The sequence below is a fragment of the Lonchura striata genome, chromosome 4 (assembly GCF_046129695.1).
Source record: "Lonchura striata isolate bLonStr1 chromosome 4, bLonStr1.mat, whole genome shotgun sequence".
NCBI lineage: Eukaryota > Metazoa > Chordata > Aves > Passeriformes > Estrildidae > Lonchura > Lonchura striata.
Window position 1 is genome coordinate 36212515 of NC_134606.1, and position 18546 is coordinate 36231060.

General features: G+C 39.2%; 1 protein-coding gene across 2 annotated transcripts in view; it reads right to left on the bottom strand.

Moving 5' to 3' along the window:
• Window positions 1-18546, bottom strand: part of GALNT7 (polypeptide N-acetylgalactosaminyltransferase 7) — a 70347-nt gene that overhangs the window by 26502 nt on the left and 25299 nt on the right. For both annotated transcript variants that reach the window (XM_021552666.2, XM_021552588.2), the window contains exon 2: window positions 12775-13229. In XM_021552666.2, the coding sequence (XP_021408341.1) occupies window positions 12775-13229 (455 nt within the window). The remainder of the gene's footprint in view (window positions 1-12774; window positions 13230-18546) is intronic.

The window sequence follows — 18546 nt, forward strand, 5'->3', positions numbered from 1 at the left end:
ATGCAATTCAAGAGCTCCATGTCAAAGGCAGCAGAATAGCCTTCTGTCTCACAAGAGAAGGCAGAAACGGATGCAGCTTGCACTGTACTCCCGACCTGCACCTGCTGCAGTTTAGCTAGGAAAATTTTTTGTTTATTTCTGAATAAAAAGAGAGGGACAGCTACAGTGTTTCAGAGTGCCTTCAAGGACAAAAACAAAACCTTGAAAAAGAACTAAAATCTTTTCGCTACTTATTTCTTCCACTTCCACAAAAATTTAATACATTTTTGAAACGTAAACCCAAAGGTCTAGACAGGCTTTTTGCTACATAGCCAACTTAAATCTCCTCAAATTGGGTGTTGCTAAATGTACCATTTGCAAGCAGTGAAACACTACATTTATATCTCTAGTAAGATCATGCTTCTAGCTTTTTCCAGACACTTTATTTCACTTATTAGACAGCCCACAGACCGACTCATCAAGCCCATAAGCTCTGACAGACTGCAGGAACTCCTGTACACAGTCTTTCTCGTCTTGAATTGAGAATTAGAGGTTTGAAATATAGTAGTTGTTTTAGATATGTGCAATTAATAAATGTTTTAATATCTGTGGCAGATTTTTTTCAATAAATATGAATGTTGCCCAAGTATTTGAGTGACAAAAGCCAGTAGCCTCAGCTCTCATTTCCTTCACATCTACAGGGAAGGAAGCAGGCAAAGCTTTCCTCAGTAGAGCCTTTCCTCAGTGGAGCAGCACTGACATCCAGTGGTTGGCAAACCACATACCAAAAAACCATAAATGCACTTTCCTTCTCTTTGAAGCTGAATTTTACAGTATGGGTTTCCCTGTAGACTTTAGGCACCAAAAAAGGAAAAATATGCCTAATTTTCAGGAACGCTCTTCATTTTTAAAGAGAGGGAAAAGTAGATATGAAAGTTTAGGCAAAAGTTTCAAGCTACTGAAAACTGGCACAAGCAGATTCAAAGTACAGAAGGGTCTGTGACAAAGAGGATTTAAATGTTTCAACCCCTAGCTTCACCCCCTGGGTGCTTCATCTCCTGCCCACATTCTAGCACAGTGCCCTTTCAGGTGTAGCCTGCAGGCCAGCTGCAGCAATACACTGTGGACCAAATTAGTAAAGAAAATCACTTAAAAAAGGTATTTTGAATTCTTATTGAGAGAGCTGAGAGGATTGCACATTACAGCAGATAGGCAGGAATGACACGGTAGCATCCTTAAGCCAGGCTTGCCTCTAGACACTTGACATCACCTTTCCTGAGCCCTGTAAAGAGTTATTGCATGGGGAAAGAGGAACAAGCATGCACAGATTTACAAAGGGCTGGCAACACCTTCCCTGGGCAGTGCTGCAGGGAAGAGCTGCTCTGTTTGTGTACCCTTTCCTTGGGGAACTCATGGGTGAAAGGAAACAACACCTTCAGATCAGTCCATGAATAAAAACTTTCCATTCCGCAATCAGCGCTGGCACTACTGGGGAAAAACAGGAGTGACTCATCACTGAAGCAAGATGAAACCCTTCAGAAGGCAGAGTTGTGATCTAATTGAGAAACTGAGTAATGTTTTTTCTGTCTATTAGCCTGCATACTTAGGATGTGAATTAGTTCTACTCCGTCTCCACCCCTGGAGGGAACAGCTCTGCTGGAGCCTGTGCCATAGCAGGGTCCCTTATCCTCAATCACAAAGCTGTGCACCAGCCACGCTTCTACAGGAGGCCCTCTGCACAAGGTGAGCATCTGGGCTGGAGTGCTCCTTGGCTTGAGGAAATTTCCGCTCTTACAGCTTTGTACTCTATTCATTGGCTTGCTCTTAGGATGTCCTGGGGCCCCACAGTCATGATTCTGGGTACATGGTCCAAGGCTGGGGTGGCCATACAGACTCCCTGTGCTACCACTGAAGATGCAGATATAGACTCAAATTTCCTTAGGCTTAAAAAAAGCAGAAGTCTGCTTTTGCTGGAAGAGTAATCCAACCACCAACAACAATGCAACAGCTGAAAAAGGAGAGCACCTCGACAGCAATTTAAGAGTGAGCCACACCATATAGATACTTAGAGGGCAATTTAAGATCTTGAGCCAACACAAGTGCTTCTCCTGTCATGCTGAACCCCTGACTGTGCCAGCATATCAGAGCTAAGCTTTGAGGTATCATGACTGTGTATCATGACTCTCCATTCTGGTATTATTTAACTCATCAGCTCTCTAACTTGCACCTGCACCTACCAAGGACTCATCAGTATATTCTCTGGATTTTAAAGCACTCTACTTGTGTGCTAAGAGCAAAATGTACCAGCACAGATTCCTCCAAGAGGGCAGGCAGCTGCCATCACATTCCCATAATCACTCTAGCCAAAGAAGCTCCTGAGAAGCTAATCAGCTGTTGCAAGATGAAGGACCTGAATCAGTACAAAGCTGAAAATCTCAGTTTATTATTTATCCTGAAATCATAACCAATACTAAAAAAATGGAATTTCACTTCTTCACTAATATAGAACTGTTCACAATTTAAAATTGTATTCTAAATTTTATTTCACATTTAAAGTGGTATGAAATTCATAGGTTTATTATAACCTATTATAATTGCTTTATAGTGCGTGTATTTTTCTCAACCTTTCAAAAGTGTCCAGCCCAAGCAAATTCCAAAAATAAGTTAGGAGATCTGCTTTCATTTTCAGTTTCCTTTTCTAGTAAGTTCTGTTCTTATCTTACAAGGAGACAGGCATCCAGCTGACAGCATAATGTTTACATACTTTTAATATTGAATTCAGGGCTCCTTGCTATTTTAAATTGCCAATTTTTATGACTACTGCCATGAACTGACTCTAACCCCCAGGAAGATGGATGGGATTTTTTTTTTCACAAAACACCTTCGGCTGTTTGCTCATCTGTATGGTTGACATCACCAAGGTTATAGCTGAGACTGGCTGCTTAATACCTGCTAGTCAGAGGAATCATTGCCTAAGTCTAGAGTAGACAGGATAGACAGAAACAGATCACAGAATTTCTTTGTTAGCATACAACTAAGTAAACCTAATGCTAATGCTGGATTTGTTACCTATGAAGCCTTGCAGGGCATTTTTGTGCCCCAGCAACATCAAAATGAGATTATAGAAGTGGACTTACAAAACAGGGCTTCTGGAAGAGAAGAAAACAGACAATGCAAGAAAGACACATTGATCAGTTGAATAATTTTTTCCCCTTCAGCAGACAGCAACAAAACCTCTATTACACACTACCAAACAGTTTAAACGTATGCTGAAACAGCATTTGCTATTTTTAAAATAGCTATAAGCTTTGCCCATTTCCATTCCTGAAGTAACTTGTACATTTTATTATTAGTGTTCTTGGAATCAAAAGCTATATCTACTGTACCTCTGAAAGCATCACAATCCAAATCCAGGGCAATGCTTGCATAGAAACGCAACATTAGGGATAACAAGAGACTGAAAGGAATAACCTTTGCAATTTTTCTTATCACAAGATTCTTGCCGATACTAACACGTAGCCAAGATTGAAAAACGGAAGCAATAAAGAACACAGGGCAGGAAAGCTGGGGTACCTAGGTGTCTAAAATAAAAACTTTTCCTTAGGGAAGGGGAAACTCCCATACAAGGAGATGGAGCAAAAGCCCTCTGCTTTCCTGTTTTGGTTTAAAGGAAGACCTCAGCTCTTGAGGCCTTTGCAGTCCAATAGCACACTGTGGTTATTGCAGGGAGGCTGTGCTTAATTTTGGATTTATAAAACTTTTACAGGCTTTACCCAATGTAATAAACAACTAGAACAAAACTTGAAGCAGTAAGCTCAGTCTCAAAGAAATACTGTATTTCCACCGTGCCATGCTCATCAGATATTGAACCTTGGAGTCCTTACCCATGCTCATCTGGACTGTATTAGAACTTGTATCATGCACATTTATTCATGCACAATGCTCTAGCACAGTACAGTCTGGTTAACAGCAACAAGACAGACATAAGAAGTGCATTTCATTTTTTTAGTTTCACATTCAGGTTACTACTCATTTGACAAAAATGATTCCTCCATGTGCCCCAGAATTTCTATGCTGCAGGCTGGCATCTGGAGGGTTACATGAACAGCTGCAGGAAATCGCTCCCACTCTCCTCTGCCCTTCCACTGAAATCAAGGTTTAAGTCAGAACTTAAATATACTCCAGGTGCTGTGCTATATATATATATCTATATATTTGTTGAGTAAGAGGTCATGTTCAGAGCTTGGTCATCTCATTTCAGATGCACACACAGAGAGGTAAGCAAATCCAACTACAGATAACACACCTGGTACCTCTGGCAACCTCTTTGTACTCTTTGGGTGAGTTATTTCTCCCTCAAAACTTAACATTTGAAATGCTAGCAGCCAACACTAAAAAGACAAAGGATCTATTTTCTCTGTAGTTTTCATTAGTGGGACCTGAAATGTTAACAGAAAATGGTGCTTTTTGCTTTAAGATGAGTATCTGGAATTTAAATATTTCCTGACCACAAGAGATGCTCTCACAATACAGGCCTAATTACAATTTAAACACCATTTTTTTTCCCCTCCAGGAGTCTTGCCAGCAGTAAGGCAGCTGATAGTCTGCAGTAGAAAGCTAGCAGTCCTGATTGAGTGTGACCACTATAATTCACCTGATTCTCAACTCCAGCTCTCACTGAGGTGCACAAAAATTTATGTGCACATTATAGAACTGGTTTTCTTTGTTACAGAACAGTTCCAGTGTATTATGTGGCATTGGAATAAAAGATTTTCCCAGGGTACCATGTGAAATGAAACCAAGTCCCTAATGTTTCATTTCCAATGATATAGATACTAAAAGTAATTACTGAAATCCTTTTTCTTGTAGCAGTATCAAATATGTAATTTGTAAAGTGCTATAATTAAGGAACTAATCACATTCCTGAAGAAAGCAGGCTCCACTCCAGAGCTTTTGTATTCAATCTTCTTAGCTACAACAAGAATGACTGGACAAGTAACTACTTACTGTAAGAGAACATATTAAATTCATGTTATTTGCCCAGAGTAATAAGACTGTCCATTTCTAATGAGGAGCCAAGACTTATCTGCCTTATTTCATACCCTGAGTAATTAGTTAAAACTAAAGATTTTGGGGTTTTACTCCAGTCTAGCACTAACAATTTGCTATACAATTCAGTATTTTGGACCATAAAAGGGTTCAAGCTGGCACCATCAAACTATGATAGAAAAAATATCTTTACTAACAGCTCTGCCTTATTATCACAGCTTTGCATGTATGTATTCTTAGTAAAGTTAGAAGTCTATTTTCGGCAAGAATTCCCTCCTTTTTTATTCCAAAACTAACTGAAAAATAAAACAAACACCCTTCAAAACTACATGTACAATTTAAAAAAACAAACAAATTCTCATTCGCTTTTGTTTTATAAAATGAGTTGCAAAAACAGTAGTCCAAAAATACATTTCTGTATGCACTGCTCAAGCAAGGAAGAGTTACCTTTTCAGGTTTTTCAACAAAAGGTCATTGCCAGTTGTTCTGTTTGAAGTCAAAGGTGACCTGTGGCAACAGATCCAATTATTCAAGTACAAATTTGTATGGCCCAGGGGCTATGCCCCGTAACAGCAATAATGTCCTTATAAAGGAAAACTCAAACTGCATAATCCACAGAAGGAAAAAACACTTAAAAATATTTATTCTGCCACAATCATACTGACAGATGTGTGTGGGTGATGCAGCTGAAATTCTGGCTCACCCTGATGAGTAGACAGCAGCTATTTTTTGTCACACTGAAAAAAAAATCCAGAAAGAGATTAATTTGTCTCATGCCATAAACATTGATGATGTTTCCTCTCCAGTCAAACTATTCCAGATAAAATTCCTTCAATACTTGTCAAAAGAAGCTGTAAAAAAAAAATCTAGCTTAAATAAAGTCATAAGACTAAAACCTTCTGGGTCAGTAAGAATAATTTGTAAGGAAGTCTTCCATGGGTTGGATAAACAACAGCATATCAAGCCTGAGCAAAGCATGTTGAGTGCTAATCCTTTCTTTCAGCCAGCACAGTTAATTACCCTGGCATGAAATCTGATCAGCACTACAAACATCCCTGGCTTAAGGGCTCTACAGTAGTGCAAGTTTGTTAATAGGAGAAACAGGGAGTTGCACAGTGCATCACTTAAAATATGCTGTAAGAAAATGCTTCTTGGCTTCAAAAGTGCAATAAGCATGTCTCAAACCCAGCAAAATACAGGAATGAAAATGGCAGGTCTGGACTGGAGTGTTCTACTGTGAAAGTGGACTTCAAAAAGGAAAACCTACATTAATTCTCAGTGTTGTTGAGTTAGAAGTATAAAAAGAGGATACTGCAACTAATGCATTCTAGATAAGTATTTTTTAGAAATCCTGAACACAGATTCCTTGAAACATCTTGCACTGCTTTGGTCTTGTGTAACCAGGCTCCTGTGAGCCATACACTAAGCAGCCTCTTCTCAGAGCTGTACATCAGTGGTCATCAGTGGTTTTGTCCATCAGGCAGCTTTCTCTCCCTTTTTGACTCTTCCATGCACTATTTACATGTCTCCTTATATCTGCCATAAGAAGTTAATGATTTTGGGTGCTAAAAACGGCCCAGGAATGGCATCTTTGAGAATAACCTCCCCAAAACACAGGAGCCATCCATTCCCACATGCAGTAAGTCAAACAGGCATGGCAGAAAACCCACCTGGCTGCACCAAGAACTCCAGAAGGTAGAGTAAGGAAGGTAGAGACATGGACTGGCTACCTAGAAGGAGTACAGAAATATTGCCTGAGCCCATGAAGAGAGCATTAAAGGCAAAGCTGTGTAGAGCTGAAATACGTAAGATGGAAAGGGCAAGAAGAAGAGCTTTTAGGCTAAAGAAAGACTAAAGAAAACATGAGTTTAACTATAAAAGAGATTAAATTTTGTGTCAAAGGACACATAAAAGATGGAGACACTCAACATCTGATTTCCTTGACTGTTTACTTCCAAGTTTTGCTGTCACATCTCCCAAGTCCCCAAGTCTAGGGACAGCCTGCAGAAGAGAAAGAATATCCACCACAGAGGTGAGTCAGGGACCACTTGCCTGGGTATATCACAGCAAATGGGATATACACTGCACAAGTCCATGAGACTTGATGGATGGCACCAGAAGGCACTGAAGAAGTTAGTGATGTCATTGAGAGATCATGCTGTACCATATTTACAAGGTCCTGGTGCTCAACAGTGATTCCTGAGGACTGACTAAATCAAATTCTTGCTCACCTTCAAGAAGCAGGATCCAGGAAATGATGCGTTTGAATTCATCAGCACTGGCTGAAATTTTTGGAACTGATTAACTTTAGTTAACTTTAGTCCATTTAGGACTGCCTTCTGCTAGGATAAATCACAGCCAGTTTACTAGTGTCTAAATGTGCCAGGGAATATAAATATCCCCTTTAGCATAAGGACAAGGGGAAGCCATCAATAGAACCACACAGAAATACTGGATGTCCAAGAGACTCAGACAGCACCTGTGTATGGAAGAATCATGGCATGTATGGAAGAATCAGAGCACCTGACAGGACAGAAGACACAGGGATGAGACATATTCTTTTGGAAAGGGGAACTGTGAGGAAGAGAAAGGCAGCATGATTAAAAACCAGATGCTGTTAGCAGTAAGACGTACATTCTTTAAATGCCCAGAATGGTGTCCAAACAAGACAAACAGGAATGAGCATTAATTCAAGCTAAGTGCATGTAAATAAAAAGGTAGAGTAAAAAAAAAAAAAAAAAAAATAAAAACCAAACCAAAAACCCCAAACTCCCAAAATCCAGGTTTGAGAAATAGCTTATTGAAGTATGAAAGCTGCAATTGAAATATTTTTTCAAACACCAGAAGTACGATGCCTGCCAGAAAGTCTGTTGGGCTGATACATGAGCAAAATGAAAAGAGACCACTTCAGAAGCAGGAAATCTAAATTAAGTATTTCCATTGAACTCTTAGCAGTGCCCAATGCCAGATACTTTGAGAATAGAGTAAAATAAAGGACACAGTGATAGCTCTTACTAAATAATCCTATCTTCAGATAATCTGCATGATAGCTTCTTCTGGACTTTTCTGCCATGAATAGCGTTACTGCCTTTTTTTTAAATAAACCCAGTACTTCCTAAACAATGCAAAATGAGTTAACAAACTCTTGTACTGTACTGCTGACTCCAGTCTTAAACAAAGGAACACACAATACCAATTTTTATCAAAGAGCTCTGGGGTTCTAAAGAATTGCAGACCAATAAGTCTGACTTCTGTGCTGAATAGAAGCTAGTAATAAATAAGAAAATTAGTAAACCATAGACACACCTTTTGTGGAAAAAAGGCAGGCCATAGAAAAATATTATAATCTTTTGAAAAAAATAAAAAATTTTGTGGACATAAGTGAGGCTATTAATACAGTAAATGAATTTCCAAAGCATTTTATGAGGTCCTTTGCTTTCTTTACAGGTACAATTCCTCAAACTATGGCAGATTTCTTAGGCTAGTAACTGCTAAAGTCTATTAATTTCAAATTGCAAGCAAGTTTGCTACTTTAGCAGCATAAATGACTGTGCTGGGAGCTTAGCAGTCCACCTCTTCTTCCAGGTCATTGCTGAACAATAGGAAAGTTCTTGGTAGTTGCAATTAAAATGACTATAAACAGCTGCAGAATAATTCAACACTACCAAGGAAATGAGCTAGCAGGAGAGCTCAGTGCAAGTGCAAATGATTGTAAATGGAGTGTTTGACCACTCAGTGCATAGACTCAGACAGATCCCAAACTCTGCATTACCACTGGGGAAATAAAAGTTAAAAAAATCTGGGAGTCAAATGTGGAGAGGTTTTTCAGAATTTTAGCTCAGTTAACGAAAAGCGAAATGAAATAGCAGGAACAATAAGGATGGAACAAGAAACATTTATATAGGACCTTCATGGAGCTATCTCTGATATTCCCATGTCACAGGGCAGCAGAGTCACAGAGGCACATAACAGTATCTGTATCTGGGAGAAGAGATTAAAACAAGCAGCACATTCTGCAGTCACTGACTCAGGATGTCATTAATTTCAAGACTATAAATGCATTCAAAAGACAAGTCTGTGCCCAGGAAGAGGTCTCTGAAGCATGACAACCCTGTTGCAATTTTTGGCCCCCGTGTCCCAGTGCACTGGTTGCCAGGAATGATGCTTATCCATTCTTGTATGTTTTCTCACCAGCACATGTTTTTGGCCAGAGCTAAAGTTGTAAAAAGAAACAATCCCCAGTTAGACCCAGTATAGATGAAGTTTAAGTTTAATTTTAAAATACTCTGGGCAAGTGGATCATTATACTGGTTAAGCAACTCGATTCTTGTTATTCCTAGCAGTAATTCTCCACAGCTATCTCTTGGATTTGTTTTTTTTTTTTTTTTTGAGAAGACACACCTTGTTACCTGGCAGCATTCACCTTCAAACCTAGGTCCCTTTTTTATTTCCTTTGCATGGTGTATTTATCTTGGATCCAAAATAATCCAGAAAATTTATCTCTCTATTTTTACTGTGCAGAGTCCTGAATACAAAAAAAAAAAAAAAAAAATTCAGGGAGCAATTTAATTAATATCCTTCTTCCCAAAAGCTAACAATTATTTTATGGCAGGTCTGCTAGGAAGTAGGGATAATGTATAAAATCCAGTATAAATGACTGCTCTTAAGGGGCTGCCACCTATCACGATGATAAAAATAGATCCATAAAAGGTAAAAATCACTAAGTTTAAAGAAAAGATTTTATTCCAGATACTGTACAGTTTTTGACAGGGCCTACTAAGCCTGCTCTACTTCTTTTCTGCTAGAAAAAAGGTAGAAAACAGGTATTTCTCTACTAATCCAGTTTATGTTCCCCCTCACCCTCTTGCAGAGTCCTGAAAGACTGCAGTGAGATAAGCCATCTTCTAAATTTTGTACATTGACTTTGACATACCCCCATACATTCTTGATTTTTTTAAACCAAACTTATGACTTGCTGTATGTCAGCACAAGTGCTGGGCATCAACACTGGAATATATTGGTTAAAATCCATGAGTATGTGTTTCTGGCAAAATGGAAATATTCTGATGTACCTGACAAAAAACTTTAACACACCATCCATATTCATTCCTCTCTAGGGGATACAGCAAGAATTAAGGCTTTTTACAGCAGCTGAGACTGCCCAGAATCACCAGCAAAGTTCCTACTGAATCAATAAAGGCAGCTGGCAAATCATCTTGGCAACATGTCAGACTACAAAGTCAAATCCAAGCATAGCAGAATTGAATCTCCCTTTATTGGCATTTCTTTCCTCTTCTCCCTCCAGCAGGGACAAGCCCTGAGGCGATATGGCTTTTAAGCTGAGAGAGACAGTTCTCACAGCACTATTTCACTCTGCTAGCACAGCCTAGGAAAGCATTTGGCATACTTAACTGAACAAACCTGACTGCACAGAGTAATGCTTCAAAATTCTGATGCTTGAAGAAAGAGAGGGCTGAAGGGAGCTCCACCTATCTATGAACGAATAATTCAGATTTTACCAGAAAGATCTTTCTCAATTAAGATTACTATATTGCTCTTTGGCAGGATTGAAATGAATATTGAGTGGCTTCACCAGCCACAAATGTCTTTTTAAATAGATCAGTGGGAGGAAAATACATGGTGCATCCAATAGGTACTCTGCTACCTTTTGCTGCATTTCTCTCTGCTATTGGGGTGAGCAGGAAAGTGAGCATGTGGGAACCTGACAGCATAGAGCAATATCAGCCAATCTCACATTGCTTCCCTTCTCTTCTGTTCCCAGGAGACATGCAGAAACTATAAACCTTCAACTTAGTCAATTGCAAGCATCCCAAGTAAGGGATATAATGCTGTCTGAAAGATATCTTTTGTTTACATTGTTTTTTCACGCTGTTTTGTTTGCTTGCTTAGAACATTAAATCATTAAATACTAAAACCTAACTGATTTGAGCTGGTGGCTTTGACTTCACAAAGTTTTATCTGCAGCTGTGCTTGAAGGAAACAGTTTCTAAAATTCATCTTTTCATGGCTGTCCCTCCTCTTCCTCAAAGTATTTAATAATTTTTGGGACTATCTATTTATTAATGTCCTTCAGAACAGAAGACAAATTCTGAGATCATGTCAAAAATACTTCAGGAACCTACAGGTGTGAAACTATTTGAGAGATACCATAGGCTGTCTGATGCCTTTTACCTTGACTAAAAATGAAGGGGAGTATTTGAGTTTTGCTGCTAGAACTCACCTGGGCAGAGGCAGCACAGTCCCACCTGCACATGAAACATTGCCACCTCTGATTTGCTGTCCTTACAGAGTGAAGAAATGCTTCAGCAGAAGCAGCAATGTCTAGAGAATAACCTCCTAAAAAGAAAATGCTGACCTACACAGGTTACCTAGAACATTCATTGCCTTTCAGAAAAATCTCTGTAGTAAGGACCAACTTCTGATCACAGCAAAGAAAGAAAAGCAAAGTGAACCCCCAGGATAGCTGGCACTTCCTTGTCACCAACAGCAGACAGGCATAGCCCTCTCCTCTGACTGTCAGAAAGTGGAAACCTTTAGTCAACCACCTGAGGAACACAGCATGAAGAAAGTGAAATTCTGTGCTCTGTGTGCTTCATTTGCTTTCAGGGAGTGCACACCACATAGCAAATTCAAGCAGCTGCATGTGCATGGGTATGAGTCAGACCCACAGCTGGCCAGTTCTCTCCTACCTTGCAAAATGTAAAAAACATCCACCATAAAAGGCCAGAGCAGAGCCCCAGAAACCAGTCAATGAACCACCAACAGATTATTTACCACAGCTGGAAACATACAGTCCAGAGATTGGTACCCAGTCCAAGGATCAGCACAGCTCCATTGCTGGGGATGAGGAGGAAGTGAAAACTGCAAAGTACTTAACATCATATCTAACTTCATACACTGCCCCCAACCAAAAAACAGACTAAAAAATACCCTGCCATTAAATCAGTTTGCTTAGAAACCCATTCCTAACTGATATTTAACAAGGAAAATTATATCAAATGCAGATTAACCTGAGAGCAAAATTGGCTTCAACATATATCAAAAGTCAGAACAGATTGTGTAAACCTGTTAATAACTCTTGAGCAGATGTTAGTAAATTTCCAGAATTTTCTCACAACAAATTAGATACCTTATTAGCAAGTAAAAAAATGTTTTTTCTAAGACTGCTTTCCTTTTTAGGGCAAATGCTGTGAGAAACTGTTGGAAAATTATTCCAACCATCACTATGGCAGAGCCATACTTCCGTTACTGCAGGTAATTAGGCACTGTTATTTAAAGAGAATAGTATTTCTTTGTTTCTGTTCTCTGTGCTCCATTTTAAAGGCATCAGGGTAAATCAAAAACTAAATAAACTAACTAGCAGAGGGATGTCTAATAAAGGCAATCCTTCCTTCTTGAAAACAAATCTTAAGAAGTTATGGATTAAGAAAAGATATGACAATGAAGACTATGGCTAGACATGGAACATGCAAATACATGCAATTTGACACTAAAACATGGTTTCAGAGATAAATCACTACAGCTTAGGTATTCATGGACGGAATAATTGCAACAGCATTAAGAAGAATATATGGAAACATGGTATAGTACAGCACTCATGCCTTCAGTACAAGAAACATTAAGTGGCCTAGTAAATAATATTTTAAGTGTCAATTCAGATATATGGAAAGCAAATAACTGAATCCCATAAAAACAGAACTAAAAGAAAACAAAAGATTTGCTTACTCTTCTTGACGCAGGTCATTAACGCTCCGGTCTAGCGAGATCATGTCACTTGCCACCATATTAAACCCAAACTCTTTAATGCTGGCTTGAACGGATTCTTTGTAATCTGGTCCTAAAACATATGGCTTCGCCTCCTCTCCAGGGCCACCAACAACTCCATGAGGCTCAGGCTCTTTGGGTTCAAAATTACCAAGGACTCCAGGTCGTAACACAGGATCTGGGTATACAAATGTCTGAGGTTTAAATGTGAGATACTGCCTCTGGAGGATGTTTTGCTGCTTGTTATCAACACCATGCTGATTTAGTTCATTTTTGGCCTTATTTTTCCTTCGAATGGATTCCAAGTCCACTTCCACACCTTCAACATGAGGCCAAGGTACCACAGGTTTGAATTTCTCATTTCCTAGTCCATGATCTCCTTTGTTTGGCAGGGGTCTGTTGGCTTCTTTGTCATCCTATATACACACACAGAGAAACAGCAGACTATATCAATTGATGATCCTTTATTTATTTACATCCAGTTGCTTAATGCACTACAGTTGGTACTAAATATATGTTGAGCAAGTATGGAGAAGACTGTTGAGGGGCTCAATGAACAATTTTACTAAAGCTACTGACTGCTGGAGAACATCACCAGTGTTGTCCACACTTACCTTGGTGAGCTGGTCCTGGAAATGACCAAATGCCCAAAGCATTCCCAAAGACCAAATACCCATGTTCACCTGAATGTAGCTTGAGCTGTAGTTCAAACTGATGTGCAAGGGCACTGATAGAGCACTTTATGAAGGAGAAGGTGACATGGAGGCAAACATTTCCAAAGTCTACAGCATGGCATCCTTGGTCCCATTGTTGGACAGAGAATATTTCTGAGGCTGCTGTGGCTCAGACCTCTACAGGATCTCAGTGGTTACTAGAAACCTCAGCAGAAACAAGCTGGCTAGAAACCAGACTCAGCTGGGAAAGTGTGCTGCAACCACAAGTAATGAGGCACACTCATCTGTGGCAGCCATGAGCCACGTATCATCCCTGCCCTCCACACACAACCCCGTCCCCCCAGCTCTCTCCCAGCAAGCTCCTCCCTCTGCTGCAACAGCTTATTTACAGCTGGGAGGTGACGCTGATGGCACTGGGGACAGCAGTGCTGGCACTGAAGAGAACTGCCATGGCCACTGGCATCTCCTGCATCCTTGTTTAAAACAATTTTACTGCACTCCTCCCTCTCCCTACACCAAGAGATCTGAAGTTCTCTCTAAGAAGAAAGGTGAGCATTTTGAAAACTGCTCAGCATTTTCAGCGATCAGTGAGGTTGGTGGGGTTAGAACAAGGGTGGGTGATTTTGGAAGACACTACACAGAAAGGCTTTGAAGTATCTGAGTGTGAAGAATACAACAGAACACAACAGCATCACCCGTGATAGCACTCCAAAACACACAGTCACAACTTTTTCCAATACTACTGTCCAAGAGTATGACAGCAAAATGTTGCTGAATGTTCAGACATCCTGCTAAAATTGTTTATTTGTAAGCAGGACAAATGTTAGACCATTCAAAAATCTGCAGAAAATAACACACATTTTAGCAATGTCTCAGAATCAAACAAAATTTTGAGATCAGAAGGATGTCGCCCATTCAAACCTGCTGAAGGCAGGTTCCCAGTGAGGTGGGGTTTCTCAGAGGCTTGTCCACACACACCCCTTTGACCAGTTTCTCAGGAGAACCTTTTCCAATTACTTGACCCAGTGAAAGTTTTTTCCCTTATACCTCAGTAGAAGTTTCTCATATTGCATCTTGTCCTTTCAGTCTGCATCCTTAGAAGATTTTACCTCTATTTGTTCTGCAACTTCACTTTTTTAGGGTGAAAAGATGCAATTAGATTCCCCATTAGACTTTTTCCCAGCCAAACCCAGCCTCCCTATCAGGTCTTTGCTAGGTCCTCTGCATTTGTGAACATCTCTCCTGTGTTGGGGCAGTGTGGGAGGATAAAGCACACAGATTTCCAAACAGCTAAGCTCTTTCTAGGGCATCCACCCATTATGCACTCAGCCTTTACGGCAACAAGAGTCCAATGCTGACTCATGTCCATGTTAAATTAAACTGCATAATACTTCCTCCTACATCACATTATTTTCCTCACATCATGCCATGTAAGAAACCTTCAGAAATGCAGAAAAATACAGTATATAATATTTCTAGGTTAACATGGTAACAGTGGGAGTCAAACTGGCTCCAATTCAAAATAAGGAGTTTATTCAAGAAACTTTCTGAGTTCTCTGTTTGTTATAGTTTAAACAGGGAGGACATACGGCATGCAGAAGTGTTACATTATTCTGTTGTTCCGTCATCATTTCTTCAGGAACTCAAAAATCAGTGTTAGAAAAGGGAAGTTTAAGGGCATGTGAAAAGGCATATTTTGCAAGAAAGTCAAAGGCTGTCATGGATCTAAATAAAGCCCTGAGAGGACTTTTGAAGAGAGCATCATCTCACACTTACCCTAGAAATCAAAAGGAAGGCTTTGCCACTAGACTGTCAGAACACTGCTGAGCTCTCAGCTCCATCTAATTCCTGCTCTGAGTGCGGAGGCAGCTATAAAAGCCAACAAAACAGTCAGCATCATCAGGAAGGATGCTTAAAGAGAGCATAATTTTGACTACATAAAATTTGATGCATTCATGTATTCAGTAATATTTAGTTCTGGTCTCCACATCTCAAAAGGAGTTAGAGAAGGTGCAGAGTAAGATAACCAAAATCAAGGAGAAGGTAGAAGGGTATCTTGAGATGAAAGACCAGGAAGGCTACTCATCTTTCGTCTCCAAGACCCTGCAGTTGGGAGATGTGATGGCTGAGGGGTATACAACTAAGTTTAAAACATCATGGAAGTCATGGATAAACCCAATGGAAATTCACTGTTTACTGTGATGGATGACAGGTCCATAGGGGGATTGTAAAAGGGTTGTGAGAAACCTTCTGAAAATTTGAATTAAACAGCAATAGATGCTGGAAGAGTCCAAAGGGAAGGCAGCATAGAAAATAGCCAAGATTACACACTCCCACGCTCAGTCACCACTCTGGATCATCAGTCTCAATCAGACAGGAATTTCTTATTCCTCTGGTTTGTATGGAATTAAATAACCTGTCATTCCACTACCATTACCTATAAAACAGTTATGAGCTTCCACTTTGGCAATTCTTTGACTGAAGCATAACACTTCTGAAAGAAATTTGTTTTGCTGCCGTCAGAACTATGACTTACCCTTTATTACATTTAGTCTTATTATAACTGTTATGCACAATTTGCATTATAATGCCTGTAGTTCCCTTCTATGCATTAATATATTCCATATTTGCTGGCATGGAAAAATATTTCATAAAACAGGGAAATTAAAAATACAGACACACTCACTGACCCCATTCCTCCAATATCTATGCACAGAGGACAAATCAGATAAAAAGCATTTGTTGTGGGTTAACCCACAACATGACGCAGCTGCTCACTCCTTCCTCCCTACCCTGGACACAAATGTAAAACACTGCAATCATATGGGATGCTATGAAGAAAATTAATTTAATTTCAGCATTTTATCGACATTTAAAAAAATAGAAGAGGAACTAGCAGTGTTTAAGTGCATGCTCATTTCTCCACAGATAAATGAGGCAAGGATTTTCCAAATACTGTTTGGAAAAAAAGCAAAGTCAAACCACTACCAAAGAACTACTTCAGCCATCATATAAACCACAATGCCTTAGGAACTTCTAGGGCTTCCTCTCTCTTTTAAGAATTATGATCCACACTCTCTTTTAAATGAAAAAAAAAAAATCACATATCAAAAATCCAGAAGAATTTTTAAACAGTGTTCCTCACTGATTACAAGTTTGGCTCAGGTAAAAGTAGTCATACAATAACAGTTAAACTGGAAGACATGCGTATGAGAAAAGATAAACCACAACAACCTTCCTAAAGTGCCAAAACAAAATGGTCTGAAAATTATTTTAAAAGCTTTGAAAGAGATAGTAACAGCAAAGTGAAGGGAAGGCTCAAAAGAAATGAGTACAACATGCATCAGAATACAGCACTTCAGGTTGTCCAAAAATGAGGGGAGAGAAGCAAAACCTATGAATTCTCTCACATCTGAAGACAAATAACAAAAAGGACACATGATACAGAAAAAAGTTTTTTCCACAGACCATTATTTTTTCCCATAGGGTTGGACTTAAGATTTCCTGCCAGCTTTTGATATCCATTTTGGAGCAGGCTTCATTATTTTTTGAATGTTTTTTTCACTCCTTAGGGAAATATGTATGAGTAACTGCAATGGGTGTTTCTGAAACAGTGAAGTGTTATAAATAAAGTCACTACCTGACTTGTAAATAAAAAAGGGGGTTATTAATTGTCATTGTACTTCACAAATTAGGTGCATTATTGCAGAAGACAGGAATGCAGTTGAAGGTATAGAAAACATAACTGTTTCCCTTTGAAAACATGCCTATAAATTACACAAAGTAAAAGGAAAGACCATGAGAGGTCTTAATAAGGCTGCAAGATCAGTCATCTGGTAGGAGGGCTGGAATTGTAGCTGGCAATAAAACTGCCAATGTGAAAGTTGCATAATCTGCTTTTCTTCAGTAACTAGTTCAAGACTGGCAACTCCCTAAAACTCTCTATTAAATAATGTCTGAAAAAATTTGATTTTAGAAAAGTGGATTTGCTACAGAATTTTCATTTGAGAACTTCAAAATAAATAAAATAAGCAATGATTTCCTCAACACAGTTATCTAACTCTTGAAGGGTTCCATAAGACTTCACACCTCCCACCCCAGCCATGGTAACCTCCACTCAAGCAATCAGAAATCATATCTACTTCAGGACCAGCTGCAGACTAAAAGCACACACAAATGCAAAAACATTCAGCTTCTCAAACTAGGATAAAGATCTATGGCACTTCTCCTGTCACTTAAAAAAAAAAAAAAAAAAAGCCTTTTCAATAACTACAATCACTACAACTTCTTGCACAAAAAAAAGTCTGTCTTGAACTCTACATGCAGCATTGTTTCTAAATCATATTTTGCTAAACCTCCCATCAAACAATTTTGTCACCAGATGACCCTGCTGACTCAAATTAAGGCTGAATTTGGACTATGAGAGCTCTTTCGTCAGATATGAACAATGACATTCAAGCCATCTGGTTTGAAAGGGCTATTTGCTGTCACAGTGCCTGGGCAAAACAACCTCTATCCTGCTATGACTCCTCTCAGTATATTTCAGAGGCACTCCAAAGGTGATGGAATGCATACTTATATGCTCAGTAGCTCCTACAGTGACTTTTAAAACTTGTGGAAAATTAGAACAGATAATTTATGGAAATGCCAGAAACACAGAGATAAGTACAATTTGACACTAAGTTGGAGACAACTTTTGAAGTTTAAAAATGCATGTTTGTAAAGCTAACAGATTGCTAAATCCCTCCACTGCATGCTTTGTGCAACCCAAGTAAAAAGCCATGCTGTTGATGGTGTTTGTCACCAGCAGTTTCAGGAAAATATAATTTTGTAAGTTATATTTTTATGTTCACAGTCACCCTCAATTTGGACATAAACTGACAATACGAAAGTCCATTATACAGTAAGTGCCACATCTCTATAACAGATTTCTGCCACCTTAAATATCCTAGGGGAAACAGAACAAACTTAAACAAGACCAATTCATATCTACCATCCTGGAATAAATGTTGGTACACAGAACTACCATGACTATACAGTTTTGTACCACAAACACATT